At 43.8% G+C, this 25,872-nt stretch overlaps 1 protein-coding gene across 4 annotated transcripts; it reads right to left on the bottom strand.

Annotated features, from left to right (window-relative positions):
* Positions 1–1,634: 1,634 nt before the first annotated feature.
* On the bottom strand, positions 1,635–25,607 carry LOC129179960 (ubiquitin-associated protein 2-like). 4 transcript variants are annotated; one of them, XM_054773848.1, is made up of 29 exons: positions 25,464–25,607; positions 24,136–24,274; positions 22,816–22,893; positions 22,615–22,728; positions 22,395–22,554; positions 20,763–20,840; positions 19,152–19,215; positions 18,887–18,975; positions 17,424–17,497; positions 16,507–16,571; positions 16,213–16,420; positions 15,873–16,131; positions 15,667–15,804; positions 15,438–15,574; positions 14,841–15,046; positions 12,846–13,095; positions 12,735–12,774; positions 12,534–12,660; positions 12,382–12,439; positions 12,079–12,298; positions 11,917–12,008; positions 11,781–11,831; positions 11,122–11,200; positions 10,801–11,001; positions 10,542–10,712; positions 8,030–8,134; positions 7,612–7,682; positions 5,022–5,213; positions 1,635–2,466 (listed from the first exon to the last, which is right to left on the bottom strand). In XM_054773848.1, exons 2-29 carry the CDS (start codon positions 24,229–24,231, stop codon positions 2,371–2,373), a joined length of 3,519 nt encoding a protein of 1,172 aa, XP_054629823.1. In that variant the 5' UTR covers positions 24,232–24,274; positions 25,464–25,607; the 3' UTR covers positions 1,635–2,370. The 4 variants fall into 4 exon arrangements, with proteins under 4 accessions (XP_054629823.1, XP_054629824.1, XP_054629826.1 ...); XM_054773849.1 differs by having other exon boundaries at positions 17,445–17,497; XM_054773851.1 differs by lacking the exon at positions 8,030–8,134.
* Between the last annotated feature and the right edge of the window lie 265 nt (positions 25,608–25,872).

Raw genomic sequence — 25,872 nt, 5'->3', positions numbered from 1 at the left:
AAGTAGCAGCGTAAACGTGACAGGAAAAGGCTTAAAAAACAGTCCAAATAAATACGTTTGGATCTTTTTTTAAATCAATTTTAATAGGAATAGAAGTTGACAAATTCACTTGAATATGTTTTTGTCTCTCTCCCATTGTGTTCCTCACTTGGGTGGGCTTTCCACAAGTTGGGGGTTGACCGTTCAACTTCACTTTGACCTTTGACCGTGTTTCTCTAGGCTGCTGCACTTAAAGCCACAATAGCGCCTGTCATTCAGCCAACATCCTCTTCTTCTCTGTATGCTCATGGCAGGCTGAGACAGGGTTATTTCGCTCATATTAACTTAGTAGTACATGTAGCAGGTTAAAATACATTATATAAATATTGATAAAGTTGTAATAGCATGAAGAATTCCTGACTACAGCGATAATGGCCACGTTAGAAATAGCCACAATAACTAAACAATTGTACATTTACGTAACCATCGTTTTTTAAAGCACAATCAAATGTAAAATGTAATTAAAACAAAAAAGTCAAATAAATTTGTAAGAAAATACATTTTAATTTTAATAACGTACGACCAACTATTCAAGTATCTCGGGGTCTTGTTCACGAGTTAGGGAAGGTTTGAGCGTGAGGTCAACAGGCGGATCGTAGCAGCGTCTGCAGTAATGCCGGGGCTGTACCGGACCGTCGTTATGAAGAGGGAGCTGAGTCGGAAGGCAAAGCTCTCAATTTACCGATCGATCTATGTTCCCACCCTCACCTATGGTCATGAACTTTGGAGGAAAATGGATGGGTGGCTATACAACCATATAAATTCAAAATAAACGTTGAAAAATCTTTAAATTTGGGGAAAGAAATCAGTACGGTTTTATTATACTAATTAAAAAACCTGCAGGATTTTTTTTTTTTTTTTTTAGCTCTTAACCAACATTTTTTTTATATGAAAAATTAAAAACCCTCCAATATAAATACTACCGTAGTTAAAGCCCCTGAAGGGAAGTAGAACTTTCACACTGCTGTGTATTTTGGTTAAACAAGTATATATTTTTTATATTTAAGTAAATCTAAAAATAAAAATGATGAAATTATCAAATTTTTTGTTTCTATTTTTATGCTCGAGTAATTAAAAAGCATAAATGGAAAATTTAAATGGTTTTGTTAAAAAAATAACTTACATTAAAAAAAATTAATTTATACACACATATAAAGTAACTTTTTTTTCTTTCCTTACTAAACATTTGGGTCAAATGTCATTTACACAGATTTTTTTGTGGCTTGAACAAGCGCAACTTTGAATTTAGGGAAGTGATACAATAATTGGTCCCTCACAGAGTATTTTGTTATTTAGCATTATTAATTAGTGTACATTCCTCAATAAACGAGGTAAATAAGGTGCACAGATCAGCAAGAGCGTTGAAATACAATTCAGTTAAAATATTACAAGTCTGGAAGCCAAACAAAGGAATGAAATCAAGTGCAATTAATTATTACGTCTTATTTACTCACAAAGAATCGTGTTCTGTAAACAAAATATTGTTTAATGAGAGTAGTTTGATGTTTTTACTTATGTTTTTAAACAGAATAAATGAAAAGAAATGTTAGATTTCCCACATAAACACGCTCCAAATGGAAAAATGACAAGCCGGGTTAAACTTCCAACTGCTCAGAACCTTTATTTGGAGGGCAATGAGGATTAAAATTAAATTAAAATATAAAATTTTGATGAGTGAAGGGAGCAATTGTGGAGCTACAAAATGAAGATAGGGAGCCCAGATGTTTTGGGAGGGGGCGAAGGGGCGGGGAGGGGTTATAATGTATAAAAAAAAATATATGGAAAATGAAGAGAAACGCAGTTAGTCGTCATGAAGCCCACCCCCACCTGGAAAGTCCTCATTCATGGGGAAAAAAAAAAAATCATCAGTGCCGTCGTTCTCTCCTCATCCTTGTTTGGCTAATTGTCTTTTTCTTTTCTTCTTTTAAATGTAACATCTCTTCCTGCTGTGTTGAAACAAAACAAAGTTGAGAAAAAGTCCTTCAAAAAATAAAATGCAGCCACCATGTCGTGTTCTACTATTACATATACAGTATATATATATATTTATATAAATACATACATAAATATCTTACATGTACAACCAATTTGGAGGCAGGGGGAGGAAGAGAACCCAAAAAGATTTGAGGACTTGTAGAGGTGGTGGTGTGGTTAAGGGGGGCGGGGCCAGGGCACCTATGGTTGCTCGTTGGGAGAGTAATGTGCGTCTTTATCTTGTTTTTGTTTTCCCTTTCAGCAAACACACACACACACACACACACACACACACACACACACACACACTGCCTTTTAACAAAAGAGGGAAGGGGGTCATGTTTGGGGAAGCAATCCTCAGTTTCCCCAGTAGGGGGAGCTGCCGTAGCTGGACTTGCTGCCTTGGCTTTTCTGCTGCATGCTGCTGGACTGACTGCGTTGACCTGGACCACCCTGGGGGGGAGGGGGCGGGGGACACAACATTAAGGTTCATTTTTCACCATGTCTAGTACTGATTACTCAACTGCGTAGAGTACCTGGCATCTCCAAGTGCATTTAAGAGCCTATGTACAAATGCATATTTCTACACATTTGAGTAATTTTTCTGGTCAAGCATATACTGTATACCTGTACAATTAGCCTAAGGTGTGTCATGTTGTGGCTTAGTGACAAAGACAACATTTGGGTCTGTCGACAGAAGTGACAGGCTGGGTATCGATGCCAACTTCAGCGGGCGCTCTTTAGTGATAACATGGTACTGTAGATCGGGACTTGGTCGACATAAACAGGACCTACTTGAGTGAGTTCCACTGTTTAGAAAGATCTACTTCCAGCACATATCATCCACCCATCCATTTTCCTCCACTTATCCGGGTCTCCGGCCACCTCTTCCAGCTCCATCGGGAGGACACCAAGGCGTTCCCAGGCCAGCTGGGAGACTTGATCCCTCCAGCGTGTCCTAGGTCTGCCTGGGGCCTTCTCCCGGCTGGGCATGCCCGGAACACCTCACCAGGGAGGCATCCAGACTAGATGCCCGAGCCACCTCAACTGGCTCCTCTCCATGTGAAGGAGCAGCGAGTCTTCTGAGCCCCTCCCGGATGACTGAGCTCCTCACCCTCTCTTAAGGAGAGTCCAGCCACCCTATGGAGAACACTCATTTCAGACGCCTGTATCCACGATCTCATTCTTTCGGTCACGACCCAAAGCTCATGACCATAGGTGAGGGTGGGAACATAGATCGACCAGTAAATTGAGAGCTTTGCGTTCCGGCTCACGACGGTCCGGTACAGCGACCACGTTACTGCAGATGCTGCACCGATCCGCCTGTCGGAGTCACGCTTCAACCTTCTCTCTGTCGTGAAAAAGACCCCGAGATACTTGAACTCCTCCACCTGGGGCAGGACCTCATTCCCAACCCGGAGGGACCAATCCACCCTTTTCTGACTGAGAACCATGGCCTCGGAGTTGGAGGTGCTGACTTTCATCCCAGAAGCTTCTCACTCAGCTGCAAACCTCCCAAGTAAACGCTGCAGGTCACAGCCCATCAGGACCAAATCATCTGCAAATAGCACAGAAACAATCCCAAGGCCACCGAACTGGACTCCCTGGACGCCGTCGCTGCGCCTAGAAATTCTGTCTGTGAAAATGATGAACAGAACCGGTGAAAAAGGGCAGCCTTGGCGGAGGCCAACGTTCAGCAGAAACTGGCTAGACTTACTGCTGGCAATGGGAACCAGGCTCCTGCTCCGTTTGTACAAGGACGTAGTAGCGAGCCACCAATCCCGTACTCCCAGAGCACCCCCCACAGGACACCGTGAGGGACACGGTCGAACGTCTTTTCCAAATCCACAAAGCACATGTAGACCGGTTGGGCAAGACTTTCCCAGGGAGGCTGAGGAGTGTGATCCCCCCATAGTTGGAACACACCCTCCCGTCACCCTTCTTGAAAAGGGGGACCACCACCCCAGAGGTACAGTTCCTGACTTCCAGGCAATGTTGAACAGACGTGTCAGCCAAGACAGTCCCTCACAACGCAGAGCCTTGAGGAATTCAGGGCGAAACTCGTCCACCCCCGTAGCTTTGCCACCGGGGAGCGTTGAGACTACCCCAGATACCTCAGCCACGGTGACGGAACTGTCCGCATTCGTGTGCTCAGACTCTGCTTCCTCTATCAGTGGGACTGAGAAGGGCCTCAAAGTATTCCTTCCACCGTCCGACTATCATCAGTGGAGGTCAGCAGGCCGCCGTCCCCACTGTAAACATCCCCTTTCTGAGGCGCCAAAGGGTTTGCCCGAACCTTTGAGGCCAACCGAAAGTCGTGCTCCGTGGCCTCACCGAACTCCTCCCACACTTGAGTTTTTGCCTCGACCACATAAACATGAGCATGAACATTGAAAAAATGTATTACTCACTTTGAGTTTCAATAAATGAATCCATCCATCCATCCATCTTCTATGCCACCTGTCACTCACCTCACTCGGGTCACGGGGGGATGCTGGAGCCTAACCCGCTGACTTATTCAAGATTCAAGAGTTTTATTTTCATATGCACAGTAAAACAGGTAGTTATACTATGCAATGACTTATGGCCGACAGGTGGGGTACACCTTGGACTGGTCAACAGCCAATCGCAGTAAATTAATACAATGCCTTTAAAAATGGGTAATTAATAATTGAAGTGCCCAAAAAAAAAAAAAAACTATAGGCAAGGTATGCTACCAAGCTAGAAAAGTATAATGATGGTCTTTATGAGAGTGTACACCAGGGGTGCCCTTCGGTCCATCACGAAGGTTGTTCGGGTCGCTCGCATAAACGTCACTTTGTAGATGTCATGTGACATCAGTCAGCTGACATTCAGCTGTTTCATAGTAAGCGAAGGATCGTGCTGAAAAAGTGCTTGCACCCCTGATATACACGTACAACGTACACAAACACTCATTTATAAATACAGGTATATATGTTTTTAAATTTATAGTAGGCGGTACATCTTTGGGACTTTGGGAATGTTACCTGTGCGTCCTGTGTGAGGTGGTGGTGCAACAGCTGCGAGTGGGGCTGCTGATGAGGAGGCAGGATGTGCAGGAAGGGAGCGGGAGCGAAACCCGGGGCTCCCCCAGGGGTCATGGGCCCCGTTCCCCCGAGGGCCGAAGGCAGGCTGAAGGGAGGCGGCGTCCCCGTGTGGAAGCCCTGCTTGTCAAACGACTGTTAAAAACAGACAAGAAGCCCAAGATCACACATTTACAACTTTATGATGTTCTTGCAGTAATACAGTCGTCCTATCACCGTTTTTCAAAAATTAATGATCGCTGTTTCGTGGTTGACCACGGCCTATTGTTAGTCCAAAAAATGCATATTTAAGCAAATGTTACATATTCTTGGACTAAATTAAGCATTGTTAAGCATAAACACGCCCTAAATGCACCAAAATACAAACACAGTTTAAGGCAATACAAGACAAAGCGTAGTCTACACTGGCCACTAGGTGTCACTAGTAACACGTGCCAGACGTGATCACCAAGACAGGCTTATTATTTTATAATTATTCATATCAACACAGGCACAAGAATCACTTAATAATAATAATAATCAGCAGCATAACAACAACACGGGTTACTGTTGTGGCCGGACTCCAGCTAAATTTAAACTCTGAATCCCCAACGTCCACGTTTATTGAAACACACGAGTCTGAGTCCTATTTATGTCTTATGTGGCTTATTTTCTTTGATTATATTGGGTAACCTGAGCCTAAAGGTGACTATAGGGGTGTTATTTCATGCCTAGAGGTCTCTAATAATGGCAAATGGTTGGGTCTGGAACCAATTAACCACGAGAAACAAGGAGAAGTGGCTTTTCATGACTTTTCATGAGGAAAAAAACAAAACAAAAAAAAACTCCGTCCTCAGGGACAAAGCTTTGTTACACGTTTTGATTAAAAAAAAAAAAGCGTCTGAGAGTTTTCTGGTATTTGGGGACTTAAAAGTGAAAGCACATATTACGTATTGTTGTGCAGTTACTGTTCTCACTGAGCGGCAGGGGGTGCTGCTGAGAAGTCCACCCAGCCCCACAAGCTTCCGAGGGAGCGCAGTGTAACCTCCGAAAACGTAGTCGTACTGTGATGATCTAATCCATTTAAATCGTCGGTGAATTTGACTCTAGATAAGAGTGAAATCGTGTAAATGTAACTGCATCAGACTGTACATTTATATGGGATGGGTTTTACAAGTATACAGTATATAGTCCAGTATGTGTAAATGATGTAATAATCTAATGATTGCAACATCATGTAAAACCCTTAATGTACAATGATTGAAATGAATGACAAATGTGTAGTTGAATGTGATCATGTGTAACGGGCAGTAGAATAATGATTGCTTTCCATTTATGCTGACTACTGACTGAGATAAGGGATGAGATTAAATAGATCCTGGATCATAGCCTTGTCTGGAGCAGGACAACTCCACAGAAGAAATCTCCATGTCAGAACTAGTGCTGTCAAATTCTATCCTATTCCATTACTGTATATGAATAAATAAATATATATCATATAATCATTCATTCATTTGAAACCCATGATTAATCTGATTTCAAAATATCTACATATTTAATCAACATTTGAAATGTGTGAAATATGTCAATTTTTACTGTATTTTATTGAAAGAAAGATTAATGGATTTTATATATATATATATATATATATATATATATATATATATATATATATATATATATATATATATATATATATATATATATATATATATATATATATATGTGCGTGACAATTTCAAATCAAGCTAAAACAAACCACTGCTTTAAAAAAAAAAATCCATTTACCAAACACTAGTTTCTTTAATAGTAGCACAACATTTGAATGACTATTTAAACCGCGTTATGAGCGATGAGGGTTTGCGTTCAAGGACGTCACGCAAGGTAAATGTACTTGTTTTCAGTGCATCTTCCAGCATATTTAAATGTAGCAAACTGTACACCCGAATTAAGAGTTACGGAGTGAGTGATAAGAACCCAACCGTGTTATTATGAGCAATGAAGAAGTGTTGTTCCAACGACGGGGTGACTAAAGACGCGTTTGTGAGTTGCAAATACATCGGAACTGCACCGCTGTTGATGTGTTCAGGTTAGATTGAAGTTCTAAAAGAGAGCCAGACTCTGTGAGGAACTACACTGTGCTGCCGTCTGTCGTCCTAACCGTGAGATGTGGCTTGCCATAAGGCGTATGCGTTAATTATGCAAAACAACTTAACATAATTAATGAAATAAATTAGTTTCGCCGTTAACGTGCCATTTTTGACAGCCCTAGTCAGAACATATTCCACTTTCCACTATACCACTTTCGTGCAACCGGATCAAGCACAATAGCACCTCTTGGAGGGACACACACAGTCGGAGACAGGCCTGGACAAGCAAACCCAATTAACATTAAAGCAGAGTTTAAATTCCAGTATCAAGGCTAGATTGTGGACAACACACTTCCAATACACGATTGCGGGATCTCTGACACGGACTTGAAATGGTTGAAAAACAGGATAACATGGTGCGCCATCGTTGCTCTGGTTGTGGCAGCGTAAGAAGGTGAAGTCACCTGTGTTTTACTGTAGATTGATGCGCTCATGTCAGGTACTCCGCTGGTGCCTGATCCAGACAGCCCTGGTGCTGAGAGCAGAAGGAAAGACAAAGAATATATGGAATAGGCAAGAAGAAGGTTAGAATGTATCAAACGCTTGTTCAGGTCCACTGTTAGTAAAAGGAGGGGGTGGGGTGGGGAATGGGGATGGGGATGGGGAGGGGGGTGTCAGCCAGTAGGAAGATGCTGATTAAGTAAGGCAGTGCACAAGCAGGAACCACTCTGCTTTTTACATCCGTGCAAAATACACCGCGTCCTTGCTCAGTGATGTGCAGAGGACATGTGCGCTTATTGGTCGCAGCTTTGAACACCCACTGACTTTGTGACTTTGTGTGTGTGTGTGTGTGTGAGAGAGTGTGTGATTGGGGGTGTGTACCTTTCCCTGGGCCGCTGCCCGCCGTCTTGGCCTGAGACTGGGCAGAGCCTCCGTACCCTCCCTTACTGTACTCCCCACCGTGGGCTTGAGACAGGTCGTCAAAGGCTGAAGGGGGAGGAAGAAAGAGATAGAATGTGTGGGGTGGGGGTGGGGGTTCAGGAAGATAAGGAGCCAGGAAAGATGAGGTGACGAGAAGAAAAGCAAAAGTTGGCAAGAAGAAGAAGGAGGAGAAGGAGGGGGGAGAAAGGCAGTAAGGTAACCTGACTACAATGGCAGCTGTGTCTATAATGAGCCAATCTCAGCAAGGGGGTGGTGGCGGGGGCGCTGAGCTATCGCATGCAGCACAAGCCAAAAAAAAAACAAAAAACAAAAAACCCCAAAAACCCCAAACACACAAAAGGCCCAATACCCACAACCCACACACATGCAGCATTGGGTGATTGGAAGTGTGGACGAAAGTTTTACACGTGACCTTGACCCACATGACCATTTATTACACCAAATTATTTGAAAATGTATCATTGCTACCCTTTCACCTGCCTGCCAAGGTGTGCAGTAAAAAACTACACCCTCCTATTACTAAGGTATGATGGAACCTCAGGTCAAACACATAAAATGATTAATTGATTTACTGTTCAACAATTGTAAACTACGATAATCAATACCAATAGTAATACCAACACACGCCTCTTTTCTGTTAAGTGTAGAGGCTCCTATTGTTGCCAGGCAAATAACCACCAGGGTCACTAATTGGTGCCGAGTCAAAAAAAAAACATTTGCAGTCACAGCTATAGGCAAGTTTATAAAATAAAAATTACCTACTTAATCGTGCATTCAAAGTATTATGAGTGATCAGCATCCAGCAGCTTTATCTAACTCTGCATGCACTTGCAAATGTTGCTACTCAGCTGTTTTTACAACATTGTTGTGCAAAAAATATACAGTAATGTAACAAGAAAACAAAAAAAAAAGCAGTAATTTTACAAGAATAACGTCTTAATAATATTTGGAGAAAAAGGGTGTCTGATGAGAAAAGGTTGTCATTTTACAACAATAAAAATCTGTTATTTTTTGGAAAATTAGATTAGGGGAAAAACTCATGATGCGAATAAAGTCTAAATATTAGGCGAATAAAGTCATGATATTTCAAAACAATTTTTATGAAGATTACTTAAGAAGTTGGAACATTAACTGTGAAAGCATGTAAATGTATTATTTGCCTCATGATATTATTCCACATTTATTTACTTCGTCGTCCCTTCCTAAATTGCTATTCGACAAAAAATATTGAAAGAAAAGTCATATACTAGGCTTCAGAAATGTTACACTGATGGTTAGATTACATTACCTTCACACTGCATGAAGTCAGCCATGGCATGTCCGACATGAAAAGGGAAGTGGTACGTCTTTGCCTTCTTCCTTCAAACACTTACTTTAGAAAAAATAATGAATCGGATGCTAACTAATTAGCCTGGTAGCATGCTATTGTTAAAGCGGCATCCGTCTCGTGTCCCTGCAGTGATGCCATAGCCTGCACATTTGTGTTGTGTGTTGTGCAATGTGCAGTAACTAGAGGTGTTATTTGATGTCTACAGGGCTCTAATAATGGTCAAAAATGTATCCTACTTTGCAGAAATGTACATATCAAGCCTGGAACCAATAAACCACGACAAACGAGGGACGACTGGATATTATCTACTTACTTAAAATCGGAAGTGAAGTTGTCAAGCAGAAATTAGAGTATAAAAGTATTGTATAATTCATTTTAAATGGGCTTTGAAAACTTAAAAATAAGAAATTCCAACTGTATGCAGAACAAATTTTCTGTAAAAATTGACAGAATATGTACATTTAACAAGAACAATCAAGTGTCTTTTGGAATTTCGCTATTATTTTTGTTTTTTAAATGATCATTTTTAATGTAAGCAATAACAAATTAAAAATAAAAGAATAAATTGATGCACATAATTTAAAACCTTTTTTGTTTACGTGTTTTGACATGCATTATTTCAAGGCTTTCGTGGGCCACGAAAATCAACCTCGAGTTTGACACCTGTGACCTAAATTCATACTCAATACACTTTTTCACCCTTTTTCGCTCTCACTGGAAAAAGCCTGGACACCTCTGCTCGAATCATTAATAAAGTTCAAAATGAAATTGTTATATGTAATGACTTTGAATGTGCTTCTAATTAAAGCCCCGTCCTCTTTGCATGTTAGGTAAACAAACATCCGGGCTACATTTCGAGCATTTCAGGTAAACACGATTTCTTGCTTTCAGTATAGAATGCGGAGACTGCACTGCGCGTCTTCACTTTTACTGTTTACATCTCTTTATTGTATTTCTGCTGCTGTTGTAAGTAAATGTCAGCGTTTGATGTGTAAAAACAAAATGTCAGTGGCGTTAGAATTTAGAGGTTCCACAGTATGTTTCTATAATCTGCCTAATCAAGTCATGAAAATGATGACTTCAAAAAAAATAATACTGGTTGTTGCGTGTGGTCAGTCCTACCTGTGCCGTACGCATGCTGTCCATAACTGGGCTGATGCTGTTGGTGGTACTGGTTGGAGGGGTTAGCCAGGCCCATTGCGGGTTGCTTGGCTGAAGTAGGAGGCACAAAGACAGTGGGGCCGTACTGGAAGGCCGAGGGCACCCCGGGCATGCCGGCGTAGTACGGCAGACCTGTGGACACAAGCATAAAGACAAAAAGATGCCTCAATTGGGGGGGGGGGTTGGGAAAGTATGTGAAAATGTAGCAAGTAATGTGTACCAGTGTATCCATAGCCGGGTGGCAATGGCGGGTTGAGGAAGGCCTGGTTCTGAGTCTGCTGCCCTTGGCTCTGGCCTTGACCCTGGCCCTGTGCACCAGCCTGGGGCGCCTGCTGGGGCTGAGATTGTACGCCAGCTGTGGACAGGCTGGTCGGAGGGGCCGGAGATGAAGAGTCATTCCTGCCGAACTTTGTGGCCTCACCTGCACAAGAAAGAGCACAGTGAGCCATGACATCTGCAATATTTTTGGCCATGTAACGTATGATGAAATTATATATTAGGCAAAGATTTGTGAAATACAAGCACAATACAAAAGACTAACCTGTGTAAGGATTATTGGCAAGGCCGTCTCTTCCAGGCATGGTAGCCGTAGTACCAGGGAATGTTACACCATAGTAGTCCTGTGTACACCAAAAGCAACTATTGAAAACACGCAATAGACCAGGGGTCATTTTCGGCATGCAGCTTGTTTATTGGCCCTCTGCATATTCTAAAAATAAAATGTATGAATTATTACCGAGATATATTATTAGATAATACACCAATTTGCTTTGTCAACTATAACACAAAGCTCTATTTTTAATTCATACAGATGAACATATACTGACTTACATTGGTTTGGTTTTAGCATCTTTAACCCTTTGGACTCCTGGGAAGGATTCATTTTTGTATTTCAACTAAAACATTTCTCTCGCCTCGTTTGGTCCCCAAATAAACCACTTTCATGATAATATATCATAACCATACATCATAATACTGCAATATTTCCTTTAATAGGGCATCTTTCACAGGCAATTCATACAGTCTTATTTTATTTGCGCAATGAGTGACGTTTCACAGCTGGCCCCTAGGATACAATTTGGACACCCACGCATGTTTCATGCATGTTTGCCCCCATTGCAATAGACGATTTATCTCATTCCATGTTCTATTCAATATACAAGATAAAGAAACATCTGGTTGCCATCACAGCAGACTCACCATAGGGAGGCGAGACTGCAGCATCTGCAGGTCCTCGTAGCCATAGATCTGCTGTATATTTTTGGGGGGCGAGGGTACAGTTAAATTTAGCAAATAAATATAACTTTTGTATTTTGTGTTTGACATTTAACATTACCGGGTAAGCAGGGAGCAAGCCACCAGGGCCCATTATGTACTGACTGGCCAGCAGAGGGGGCACTCCTTGGGCTAAGTTGGGAGGAGCTTTACCTGGAGGAAACATCAAAAGATTGTTGGAGAAAAACGACCTCTCATTGTAAAGAAACCTTAACATGCCTACCGGAAGTGGTGGTGAGCAGGGTTGCCGTGCGGCTGTTGGCAGCTGACAGTGTGCCATTTGTGCCGTTAGGGGTCAGGCCCGGCGCTCCAGACAGGTGTGGGACATTGGCGCTTGAACTGCTGACAGCCATGGGAGCCGAGGATGGATTGGTGACATTCACAGGCTGGCTGGACGACGTGGAGAAGCCATGAAGATTGCTGGCGGTCTCCTCGTTGCTTGTCTGAGGAGGAAACATCCTTACATTATACCTCCTGTTTAACGTGACCACGGGACGTTGGTAAAAGGACGTCTTTTTTTGTTCACCGGGAGAGAGGAGCTTGTAGTGTGGGTCGGTCCAGATGAGTGAGAACTGCTCACGTGGCTGGAAAGCAAGTTACATCTATTTGTCAGCATGTGTCAGTGTGGGCAAACAGCTCATTACATGTTAAGCTACAAGTGTGTGGCGCATCTCTTACCTGTTGAGTGAGGGAATGGGTGCCGAGTGGGAGGTAGTAGCTGCAGGGGAAGGTGTGTGATGGGCGGGGCCGCTGTCACTTGACATGATTGGAGACTCCGTTTTCACAGTTCTCGGCGATTGTGTAGCTGAAAAGAATATGTAAAGAGTGTTAAAACTGTGTCCATGTGACACGGGAAGCCATGCCCCACAGCAGACTCACCATCCTGTGAGTTCTGCGCCTTCATGCCACAGTAACCATTCTAGGACATGAAGAAAAAAAGATTAATTCTTCAATTCCTTCTTTGGCTCTCTCGTGCACACTATTCCTTACTGTGAGGGGTGCAGCAGAAGATGCAGGGCTCTCTTTGTTCTGAGAGAAGGCTAAGTGCGGCGGCAGGGATCGGGGACCAGCGCTCTCTACACGCTTGCTAGGTGTCGTAGTCGTGGTGGAGGGCGGTGCGGACGCACCGGGTAGACCCAGGGACGGGGAGGGCGTGACAGTGGGTAAGCCCAAGGACGGTGAGGGGAAGCTGGACTCCGGCACGGCTGAAGGAAGGGTGGGCAAGGTGCTCATGTGTTCGCTGTTTAAGCAACAAGACAGTAAATTACATTATGAGGTTCCAAAATTCCACAAAGTACAGTAGATTAGTACAGTAGAGTAGTACAGTAAATTCCGCAAAGTACGGCCACCTGCCTATAGCAGCCACTGAAAAAATCCCCCGCAGCAAATTTACATGTTATAGACCCTGTGTATAGCAGTCACCTGTCTCATGCAGCCAGCGGCCACCCATTTTGTCTCCCTTGGTCAATATCTGACTGCATATAGCCGCCAAATTACCAACTCAATTAGAAGCTTCATGCACGAAAAAGTTTAATTTTTCAATCAATGAAGCCGTCGTGTGTAGACTTTAATTACTGAGTCCTAGCTCAGTCACAATCATTCACAAGATCCACACAAACTGTCAGTTGTTCCACATAAAAAAGCCGTCTTCTTTTGAGCTTGCTATTTCCTGGTCAAACATGTAACTTTAAGAGCATTTGCACCAAAACATTACCGCAAATTAGGCTGGGAACAGGACGTGCTCCCAGCGACGCTACAATAAAAAAACAACATACGCCAGCATGCATGCGGCAGCAAAAATGAATTCGGTTGTACTTAATTGAAGTATTTTAGAATGTACTCATGTTATTTTTCATCAATCCTCATCCACAAATCCATCAAAGTCCTCATCTTCTGTATTCAACACAAACAAAGCCGTCTTCTTTTCCGTTCGCTACTAGTCCGTTAACTTGTCAGTGTTATTCAGCTCCGAAGCAAAGAAGGAAACTTCTCCTGTTGCTTCTGCCAACTTTATTTACTGAACGCGGCCACCAGACAGCAGCTCAGAACACACACACATCTCTCAGCATCGTCTCTCCTTCCTGCTTGCCCACAAGGCAAAGGTTAAACAAGCCCCACTACATAGCTGTCCAGCCAATGCCTGTAAGAAATGACACCGTTTATTTCCTGGTGTGCACTGGTCAATACTGTAATGCCGCTTGTTGTGGGGAAGGAGAGACTCACGTCGCCGATGCACTTTAATGGCTTTATTAACAGCGGAGAACACTGCAGGACTTTACATCCACGCCAACATAAACACACTTCCCAACTCTCTTGAAACTCACAGCTAGCACTGAGCCTAGCTCTCCTGCTCGGGACGCCCACCGTCACTTCCCGTCACTTCCTGATGAACTAAAGCTGTAATGACACTCTGCCGTATAAAAAGTAAAATATTAAAAACAAGCGTAAGACATTACTAGCACAGCTTTGTTCTGTGGGTGGTGGATATATTCTATCAGTTATTATTAAGCCTCTAGCTTCCTTTTAGTAAGTAAAAACCTTGGCTATGATTGCACTACATTGTCATGTAGACCTACAAAGTACACTTGGAAGAACAAGAGGTAAATAAATGTATTGCAACTGATGTGAAACTGATGAGGGGTAGGATTAAATAAGCTTTGCTTCTTCCTACTCCTTTTTGGACATGCAAAATTGTGAATTGTACTATGTGATGTGCTACTGTTTGACTCATATGCATGTTCAGGAAGAATTAAAACCATGAACCATGATAATAACAAGCCTAATAGTGCTGCACAACTTTTATCCGCAGTCCGCAGTGGCCTCTACTGGTCAACATTATTATTATTATTTTCCCTTTTTTCCTCTACTGGTCAACATTCAAACTGGATGCCAACCTGTCTATAGAGGCCACTTTTGCAGACTCCCTCTAGTGGCCGCTATAGACAAGTTTGACTGGACTTACTGTAATTAGAGGATAGGACATACCTGACAGATCCAGGAGGTTTGGAAAACAGGCTGCTCTGTGTCTGCTGAGTGGCGGCAGTCATGGCCACCGGAGGTGCAGGAGTTTGCTCCTTCTGGGCCACATCCACTGTCCCAGAAGTCTCTGAAGCAAAGTCCAGAGCTCCAAACTGAACGTTAAGGCCCGAAACGTCGGCTGAGCCCGGCATCTCCACTGCTGACGAGGGTATCTGACAACCAGATTGAAGAGAGTGAGTAGAACTAAACTTACTGAATTAATGATGAAAGCACATTTGTCTGTCATATATATGCTAAGCTGGTGCACTTTAGTCACAGGCCGCCTTGGTAACCCCCGCAGCCAGATGTAATATATTGTATTATACCGCATACATGTACACCTAGTTTATTTTTCCTAAGTTAAGATGGACAGCAAGCTATAGATACATACAGGAGTTGCATAACCCTGTGGTTGGTAAACTACAAATGTAAGGTTGTAGATGACCATGTATCGCACCAGACATCCTCATTGTTTTTGATACTGTGTATGAACCACAAAAGTTACAATTACGTGCAATGTGATGATAATAATAAACTATACAATAAAAACCACAATCAAGGCACCTTGGAGGGAGGCGGCACCCTGCGCTTCTGTGCCTTGAGCTGTCGCACAGGAGTTTCTGTGATGGGCGGATCCACACCAGGCGGCTTCAATCCTGGAGAGGCCCCGTCTCTTACAGGAAGGACTGACGACTCGTGACCTGAAGAGGTTGGAAGAGGATTTGTAACCAATCAAGAACTTGACAAGTACTCAAACTTTTAGCAAATGGTGTTTAAATAAAGACCATCTTACCTGGTGGTGTGGGGACTTGAGGGGCATGCGAATGAGACAGAACCAGAGGATCTGTGGTGGGAAGGATGGATGATGGTTGGTGCCTCTGCGCTAGCTGGCTGAGTACCGCTGATGGTTCTGGCTGAAGCTTCATCTCCACTACAGGGAACAGGAACCATATCATGCACAGAACAACACACTTTGGTAGATAACTGATGGGAGCGTACTGTGTAGGCCAGTAGTAGGTCCGTTGTCCAGTCTCTGAGGTCTGATTTCCACCGAGGTGACAGAGGGAGGAGCGGGGCTTGGTACTGCAGGCGGCACTGCATCTTTGGAAACACTACCATTGCTGGTGGGGGCGGCCGAAGTCTGACTCGCTCTCTGACCAAGCCGAGGTCCGTTGAGCTGCTCTGCTGTCCTGGCGTCCGATGCAGGCGCCGGCTTTGGTGCACTCAGGGACCCAAAACCAGAGCCCAGGACTGAGGACTGGGAGGACGGGAAGCGAAAACAACAGTTACATGACTGACATGCAGCAGCGTTAGTGGATGAAGGAGTGGTTGTCTGTACCAGGGCGGCATGCGCGTAAGTTGTGCTAGCAGAGGCGGCGTGGGCGTAACTGTTGGCTGTGGCGTGGGCGTAGCTGTGTGTTGCTGTGCGTCCATTGTGGTGCGAGTTGGTGAAAACCAGGCTTTGGCCCAAATCCTCAGGCCCATCAACCAGGTCTGACTCCACAGAACCGCCCCCAGACTTTGGCAAGAGGCTCGTTAGGTCCACACTGGAAGAAGCGAGAAACAAAATGTTTGTCATTCTACAAAAAAATGTTTTTAAATGGGAGTGCATGTCAGCAGCGGCAAGACTCACTTCTGTCCAGGTGGGATGTGGTTTCCTGGAGTGGAAGAGGAAGTGAATACTTTGGTCTCGGACAACTGTGGACAAGGAGAGGCAAACTTTAATCAACACAGCCACACTTTCACCACCAAAGTGGGCTCACACACCTTTATTCCGAGAAGAAAGTAAAATGTATGGTAGGAAAATGACCACAATGTATCCTACAGGGTAGGACTGCACAAAAAGAAGTGATCTCGATTCGCACTATAATAATATAATATATATTATATAATATGTAGCAGACACTTCCTCCTCACTCTCCCCGTCCCCCAGTGAGCCTTTGGCCGCCCTGGCCTGCCAGGTCCTGCTGGCTGTCATTCGTCAGCTCACAGGTAAAGCGTTTCTCTTTTTTTTTCCATGTTGTAAATCTGCTCCTCCCGGTTACAACTACAACTTCTAAGCATCCAACACATAACCACCTTGAAAGAAAGCAGAAAGACAGGCAAACACCTCCACACTCAAATGCAGCAAAAGTAGCTCGAACCTACTACTACTACTACTACTACTACTACTACGGAGAAATTGCTACGTCAGCGAGTGGGCAGCCTGGTGGCAGATGGAAACGCCTGCTCATAAGGTATTGAAGACACAGATGGCGAGGCTAACTTGGCCAGCCTGGGGGAACCTCACTCCATTAGCACCATATCTGTTTTAACAGAGGTCCAAACTTCACACTCATAGCTCTACACTCAAATGATCAGATACGAAACAATTAGCAGTAGAGCCTGACGACCAGATTTAAATGCCTCCATATTCAAGTGCAAGATCCAACTGCAACAGAAGCACCTACTACTGCATACCAGTTGGCCTTGTATTAATTGTGCCCCTGTTGAGGCTATCACATAACATAACTTTAATCACATGGGGGGAAAAAATAAAATTCAACATACTGATAGTGCCCCCCCCCTTACGTCTTCATTCCAGTCTTCTGAAGTCCAGTCTTCCGAGTTGCCTCCCCATGTTGCTGGAAAAAACAACACCAACACAGTAGCCATATCAGTGACACAATGTTAGATGAATTTCACTTGTCAGCACTACAACGGAATACATCAAACTCCAAAATTAAAAACAAGCCATTTTGTGGCAAACGTAGGAAACGTGCACCAGGTTGCAACATTTCAATTGATTGCTGATGCCAGTCCGGGCCCTATGATTTCCACATTAACGAAACCGGCCGATGGTTGAACCTTTAATGAATGATTATTCATAACGTTTTGGCAATTGTCTATTAATAAAGACCGTCCACAAAACCAAATTGTATATTTTAATCTGTTTTATTATCAAAGCTTTGGGAAGGCACTGATCGAGCAGAGAGCATATTTCAATGTTGCCGTCTACGGGAGAGGGCCCCAAGACAAAGAGGACACACAGGCTTATATCATGAGGATGTCAAAGCGCATGCACTGAGACTTTTCATACAAAACAGACACTTCTTGTCCCAGGATAAGCCCGCCTCACAGCAGAGGCACCATTGCTATCACAATAATCGTGTGTGTGTGTGCCAATCTCATGGAAATTGACGTAATGTGAATGAAACACTGTCATTTAGGAGAAGGAACATTTGTGTGGGGAAGTATTTCCCTGGCGGACTGCTCAATCGTGGCAAAATCTCATCGTAAGCACTATCCCACCCCCTCAAAACTAAACATGTTGAAACGGCGACCTGATACACCAGCAGAAGTTGGAGAAAAAAAACTCCTCTCTTACGGCGAATGAATGGAAACTAGCGGGGTTAGCTTAGTTTAGCAGAGCATGCCAGTGCCTCTGTGACTCAGGCTGTGCGTTTGTTTACACCACGCTGTGTTTGCTTCTTAATGTAAACCAGCGTTTTACGATGCCCATGGACGTCGTGCAAGCTCGGAGTGAAATACGGATGAGAGGCATGTTTATTCTTGCTCCCAGCTCGTCTCAACCATCAGATATTCTCAACGCGCACAACACACTTCCGAATGAGAGTGCTGTTCGCCACATCCTGCCTAATTGTGTAAGCAAAAAGGGGTGTCAAAAAAATCTTATTTAATGTAATTGGAATTGCATTGGGCATTACAGTTTGAGGATTTTGTAGCAATGTGTGCAGAGGCTGACATCCCATTAGAACAGTTAGCCAAGCTACATCCCTTTCCCAAATACTGGCCATCAATATTATTGCATCAATAAATGCTTGCATTTAATTGATATTTTATTTACTGCCACAAAAGTAAATAGTCTATGCTGGTAAAATAAGTGTAAAGGGTACAAAAACGGAATTTGGAAAAAAATTAAGCGGATTTGACAGGGTGCTACCACATCACACGCTGCACACCGAGTGCACCCAATGAAAACGCTTCAGCTTATAGTCCATCACCTTCCTTACCAGTTGTCTCAGCAGGCTCATTGGCGTCACCCTCCCAAGTCTCGTGGCGACCAGCAGCGTTGGTGGCATAGTCGGCAGGATTGAAGGTGCTGAGAATATGAAAAATATGAGAATATGAGCAAATGGGGGTGGGCATGTTGCCGCTGACGAGCACATTTCCCAAGGAGGTTCAGAGACTGTCTTGTCCACATATATATTTTCAGATATGTGCTTGGAATAAACATCAGCACCTGCCATCTTCCTTGAGAATAAAACGTCTTCTTACCCCATTCCCTGGGAGAACCTGCTGCCTACAGCTGCTCTTCCTCCTCTGCCTCGGCCACCTGCCCCTGAGAACACACACAAGCAACATGTGACCTTGTCTCACCTGCTGTTATTGTACTTTCACCCTCTAAAAAACAAAACCTTCAAGTGACATTTGGTGTCGTTCTCGGTAAATGGTGACTATTAAAATCAACTTGTGTTGCAGGGCACGCCAAAGATTTGGACATTCCCCACCCTCCCCAAAATATGACACTGAACCGTTGGATCTCTAGGTACTAACCTGCATGTTAAGGAGGACGTGGAGGCCCACACCATATCAGCACACACCCCCACTGAACCCCAATAGGAGGCAGCTGTGAGGACTAAACTCATTCCACAAATGTTGAGAGCCAAAATACTTGGAAGGCTTGTCGACACAAATAGACGTTGCTCGCTATGTTAAGTCCCCAAACATGTGATGCAATCCGCTGAAGACGATGCATGGAGAAAAACACACCATCATGACACTGGCTCACAGATCAGAAGACTAATCCTCACCCAGGCACACATTCTCTACTACCTTAGGGTGTGCTCACACTTGTAGTCTTGTATTCTTGCCCAGACCAAAAAGAAATAAATAAATAAAGATGCTTGGTGTGCACTTGACTGCAGTTGTGTAAGCATTCACACGTCCTCCTCCCATTTTCCTTCACACTGAGCAGTATGGAGTATTTTTATTAGTAATTACCTATTTTTTGGGCCCCATGGCAGTCAGGGGACCTTGGAATTGTCCTGACTTGTCCGCCTTATACGGCACCCCTGGCCAGGAGGACTCATCATAAATAAATTGGAAAAAATTATAATTAATCCAAATGATTGTTATTGTATCGGCCGATTTCACTCATGGATGATCGGTGCAGCATAAAACCCCGATCGGAGCATCCCGAGTAAACACAAGACTCACTCGAGAACAATTCACAGCGCATGCGACGAAAGAATACCATGTGTGCCTCGCACGCGGCGGAAGAATACAGCATGTGCCTCGGGCTCAGCTACACTGAGGAAGGATAACCGCTTGTTCGTTAACTTTTTTACTTCAACTTTCATTTGGTGACATCCTATCAAGTGTTTAGGTGCGGCCAGTGGTCGACTTGGCTGCACACGACTGAGCGCTACAGTTCACTTGCAAGCAAAACAGAGACCCACCCGTCAAGTGGTCTTAGTCCGCCTGATTGGCCCGGGCCCAAACAAATCGTACTAGCAAAGCAGAGGGACTAGAGTTTGTTTTATCTGGACCAAAAATGACATGTGTGAACGCACCCTGAGAGAGGATGCACAAAGTCACTTTAAAATTACACCCAGTCATCAAATTAGTCCCGAGGATTACTGCTGGTGAAAGCTGATATGATGGGCTGTCACCACCAACGTGACAGACAAAAAGCACAAATCATCTCATGTTCAAGACTATGACATTGAGCTCAGGTTTAGAATCACTCACAGCAGTAAGAACAAATACAGCACTTTTGAACCTTGGAAAGTTCACTGTCCATCCATCATGAAATACTCTCACCAAAAATCACACATCAGAAGGAAGTGCTGACAGTGAAGGCAACATATTTCATGCAACGCTCACCTCTGCCCCGCCCCCTGCGTCCACGCTCTCCTCCCTTTTCTCCTGGCACCACCTCCAGACCGTTCTCCTCGGCACGACCTGGAAGCCCAGGACGAAAGGTTAGTAAGACGTCAGGATAATGACACAGGTTATCGCACACCTCACAAATGAATGAATCACCACCAGAAAGAAATGCATCAACAAAAGTAAAAGATGCAACTATCACAATATACCATAAATCCTCCACCACCACCATCACTTGTTGACAAGCGGGGACTCAAATTGTGGAAATTTCTCAACTCAAAACTTCTTAAAATATCTTGTTTGGCTGCATGGAGGGTCCTTACTTTCTGACGTGTTGCAAGCATTATATCCTACCTGCTTCCTGCTCAGGAACAACACCTTTTTATCCGCAAAATTCAAAAATTATTTCAACAAAAAGTGTGTGTACCTTTAGACTCCTATTACACTCCTATTATTAAAATATATTATTTTTAAATAATAGTTTCTAATAATAATAATAGGTCTATTTTCTCTGTAGACCACTGGGCATGAATAGATCGAACTAGGCATGAAAATGTACCTGTGAGTCTTCATTGTGGGCGGACCTCCCCACGTCAGACAACTTTAGCTGGAGCAGTGAGACACTCGTCTCTTGATAGCGCGCTCTTCTCCAGCAGATGGAAAGGCGATCTAGCCATGTGTCGGACGGACGCCACTTTAAGTTCACACTTGATGTCCTTCCCATCCTGCTCAAGCTTGGCCAAAGTTGCCCGTAAATGTGGCACGCAACCTCGTGGTGCGTGCCAGCAAGCAAATAGCACAGGTACGAGGTGCGTTCAGGGACTTTACGTCATTACACTATTTTATTTATTTTTTTGGCACGACCGGCAAACCCGCTTTTGGGTTGCGACCCAACAGTTGAGAAGCACTCCCGTAAATGTTACAAAACTTCGAGTCTCCGACAGTGGCCAGGTGCATGGTCTATAAAAGCAATAACCCCCTGGGTGTCTAATAAGAACCGGGTCAAAAAGCACTGGCATTAACAGCTGTCGCTGTAAGCAACCTATGCATGTGTTTTTTTGTTTTTAATTAACTTCACAAGGGGGCATAGCTGCATTTGAAGTATCATGAGTAGTCAGCATCTAGCAGCTTTATCTACCTCTGCATCCGCTTTAAAAAGTGCTACTCAGCTGGTGGCATGAAACTAACTCATCGGTGGCATTACTGCTGCCTGAGTAGTTTGCGCTTTACTGTTATTACAACATTGGTTTTATTGCTGCTGTGTTGTGCAATACAGTATACAGCACTTCGTAAGAAATGACAATGTGGTCCAAGACATCTCCTTCCTTTCCACTTTCTCATACACTCCAAATCATTATCAACGTTGAAAAATGAAGTTCTTATAGAATTTGAAAATTTGCAGCCTCTCTCTTCCAATGAACACCCGTCCTCCTTGCAGTTTAGGCTAACAAACACCCCCTCGGCTGCAGTACAAAACCTGAGCACTCACTCATTCAAGCCTTAAATGGTAGAACATTGAAATCCCTACATAATGGTACTAGCTACACCTTATATTCAAATTTGTTCTCACAACTGTCAAGGACCATCACCGTAAAAAAAAAAAACAAGTGTCTTTTGTCCCCGGCTTACCTTCACGGCCTCGGCTGATACCACGGCCCCTCCTGTTGGAACCCCCCCGCCCTCGACTGGCCTCCCGCTCTCCTCCCTTCTTTTCTCGGCTCTCCTTTACCTCCGAGGGGCCTCCTTCTTTGCCGAGGCTGCGCTTCTTCCCGACGGTCTCCCACGAGTTCTGACGATGCAAAATAAACAATTCAACTGAGGAGGGATAAAATGGCGCGTGACGGCGTACCACTGTGTCCGACGTGCTCTCCAGCAGGAAGTTGATGGCTCTGTTTACATCCTCGTTGCAGTCGTGGAGGGCGACCATGCACTCGTCTTGAGTCTTGCCGGTGACCTCGATCAGCTGTGGGGTCGGCATTTTCGCTCGTTAATTTATAATCCGCAATGTCAGAGAACGGACAAAGAAACGAGGGCACAACAACCCAAATACCTGTTTGACTTTGCCCTCAAAGACGGCGTCATTTTTGTCGTAGATCATTTGGGCCAAACGGATCTGTTCTGCTGTTGCCTGAGCGTGAAAGAAGGCTTCAGTGAGACAAAATGATCAAAACAAGAATGTTATTTATTGAGACAGACCCCGGTGCCGTGTAAACACAATACAGGGGAAGCTCTGTTCCGACTGCATTGAAGATTTTGTGGAAACCGTGCCTCGAAAGTCGCACAAAACATTGAAGTTTGCCAAATCTCAAGAGAGCTCGGCTAAGCAAACATCTAATGATTCATTCAGACCATGTGCTTGACTTTTTCTTTGGCTTTTTGCGCCACAATGTAGCGGCAGCCGGGCATAATATAGCAAGGTTGGAGGTGTTCAATGACGTGTTTAAAGTCGACATTACGACAGGGGCTCGCTCATTTCTGTTATATCTCATGACGTTTGCGCCGTCCCGTCGGAAGTTGCCCCGTGTGATGCCGCTTCACGTGCACGACGAGGTTGGTCGTATTAAACTTCCGCAGTTCTGTGCCACCATGGGAAACTTGCGCATAACAACCTTTTTGCCGATATCGACCCTAGCGTGTACAGTCACAATCACGACTCACGGCGCAATGAAGAACGACGACAGCGCGCGATGTTCATTGCATCAAATGAACAAATGAGTACGTTTGATGATTATTTTGTGCATTGATTGTGTTTAATCTCAAAGATTTTATTGATATTGGTGTTCCAATCCCCGCACGGCGCGGCGGTGACATCCTGTCACTGTGAGTGGGGTTTTATCGTTGGTTGTGTGCGTTTTTATACTTCAGATACTCCTTTATCGTGATTGTTCAACTTTCCCCTTCAGTTTGGTAATAGATTATTATGCAGATTTAAACCATAGCCATCGTCAGTGGACCAAAAAAAAAGTGATGCCTCAAATCCAGGCCGTTCAAACAGAAGATTGCCAACAGACTGGAATAAAAGATACATAGGTTGATTATCTATTTATCAGTCGTCATGTGAACCTTTATCAAAATGAAACCATGCAAAATACACATTTTGACTCAGAATTACGTTAAAAGTGATTAACTATGTTCAATATATGTAAACGATATGTTGGGTGATTACTTATTAGAGCGTGTGAAACGTTACCCAAAATACACAATTTGAACCCAAAATGACTATAAAATAATACCAATTAATTGTGTTCAATATTTCAAGTTAATATCAAAAGATGTGTGTTTTTTCCAAGTGTGCAGCAGTAGGGGGGTACATGGCTTCAGGTCACATGTCTGAAGGGGCAGCCACCGCAAACACTTGCCATCCACCCACCTGAATCTGTTTCTGTGGCTGTGTTGTCTGTGTGGTAGTGGGCAGCGTTCTGTCCCGAGTTCCCCGGGCTTGATTGCTGACCACAGAAGTCATCATATACAGTATATACAAAACAATGTATGTACAAAATAGAAAAAATCTGGAGGGGGGGGAGCGAAAGAGAGAGAGAGAGAGAGAGAGAGAGAGAGAGAGAGAGCGAGAGAGAGAAATAAGTGGAGCGTTAGCGTAATGGCAAACAAACCAGAATGTGTTTACAACTGACTACAAAGCATGGCTCATTAATATATAGTGAGGTGGCAGTGGAGTGGAGTTATACCATGTAAGACTATAACTCCATCTGTCACCTAGCAGGGTTAAATTTAGACCCCCAGAGGGGACAGTCCGGGTGTCATCTTACAACCCTCCCCGCTGTCAGCCATACAAAAACACCACAAGTGTGCAGAAGCAAAAGTTATGCAACCACTTTAATAATAAGAGTAACAACACGCATCAACACCGAATTGTTTCGATTTGACGAAAGTGGAAACAAACCATCGCCCTCGGTTATCCACAACACACCGCAGTCTAATTTGACTTGATGACTAATAGTAGAAGCTCGGCACACAACAGAAAGTAAAAAAACAGTCTTAAGCTGTAGCGGTGGTGTCATAATATAGACGTATGAGGAAGTAAAAGCAAACCTATTGTCATTAAACGCCAAACGCAGCGATAAATACTGATGTTAGCTTAGCATGGCTCTCGCTAGCTAGCTTTAGCGGGGCTAGTGGCCACTTGTCTTTGTTCCGTGAACGACTCTCACACGACACCCCACTCGAAGACTAACGTAGACTATAAACTGCTTTTACGACAAACCACGGGTGAATCGATCGATATCATCCAGTTTGTTCCATGTGTTTTGGGAATGGGCTAGAACCCAAATGCGTGCAAGTGTGCAGAAATTCGCCTTATTTTAAAAGTCCACCTAATATAGAAGCTAATGCTAGCGTAGGCTAACAAATGTGACTGACGGAAATGCGCAGTAGTTTTCGCTACAAATACACGATATAAACACTTTAGTATGTGGAATGTGATACGTGTGAATTGAACAATATTTGACGTAAATTAATATAACCAATTTCGGCATAATGTTTAACTAGCCCGGCATGTGAACGGCCTGCCCACATACACTCAAGTTAGCAAGCTAGTGAGTAAAGGACGCCGTGTTCTGAAAGTCGGTCGATCGATCGACTCCCTCACACTGAAAATGCTTTCATAATAACCTTAAGGGACGCACACGACTGGCTAGTCAGTAATTAATAGGAAGAAGCAGCCATTAGTCTTTTCGTTACCTGCTAACACGCTTCGCTCAGCCAGCAGCAGCAGCAGATGTCACGTGACTCTCCGCGCAGTTGTTGAACGTTGTGAAGCCTTCGCAGCCAACAGAAACTGGCCCTGCCGGTCACGTGGTTTCAAGCCGGGACGCGCGTGTTGCCTGACCCAGAGCGGGCACCATTGCTGAACATACACAGACCGGTGGGGGTGTTTTTAAGTGACAATTATGAAGTCAATGAAATGAATACTTATGAAAATTTGCTATTTATTAACATTTAAATTCACATTATCATTATTACTGGCTCGTTTTGACACAAAGTAGAAGCTGTGCAATTGTAAAAAAAAAAAAACTTTTGTAGAAATTGAAATTATGAAAACGTATACAAATATATCCATGATATAGGACTATCCATTGGGTGAATGTAC

This window comes from Dunckerocampus dactyliophorus, chromosome 4, assembly GCF_027744805.1.
Source record: "Dunckerocampus dactyliophorus isolate RoL2022-P2 chromosome 4, RoL_Ddac_1.1, whole genome shotgun sequence".
Classification (NCBI taxonomy): Eukaryota; Metazoa; Chordata; class Actinopteri; order Syngnathiformes; family Syngnathidae; genus Dunckerocampus; species Dunckerocampus dactyliophorus.
The sequence above is the reverse complement of the archived record's forward strand: the minus strand, read 5'-3'. Positions and strand labels throughout refer to the sequence as shown.

Excerpts from the sequence above, each read along its gene's own strand:
- LOC129179960 (XM_054773848.1), bottom strand. The coding sequence starts at position 24,231 with ATGATGACTTCTGTGGTCAGCAATCAAGCCCGGGGAACTCGGGACAGA. Across the intron at positions 20,841-22,394 it reads TATCAGCCGAGGCCGTGAAG|GTCGTGCCGAGGAGAACGGT; the intron begins GTAAGCCGGGGA and ends CTGGGCTTCCAG. Across the intron at positions 11,002-11,121 it reads TGCCAATAATCCTTACACAG|GTGAGGCCACAAAGTTCGGC; the intron begins GTTAGTCTTTTG and ends TTTCTTGTGCAG.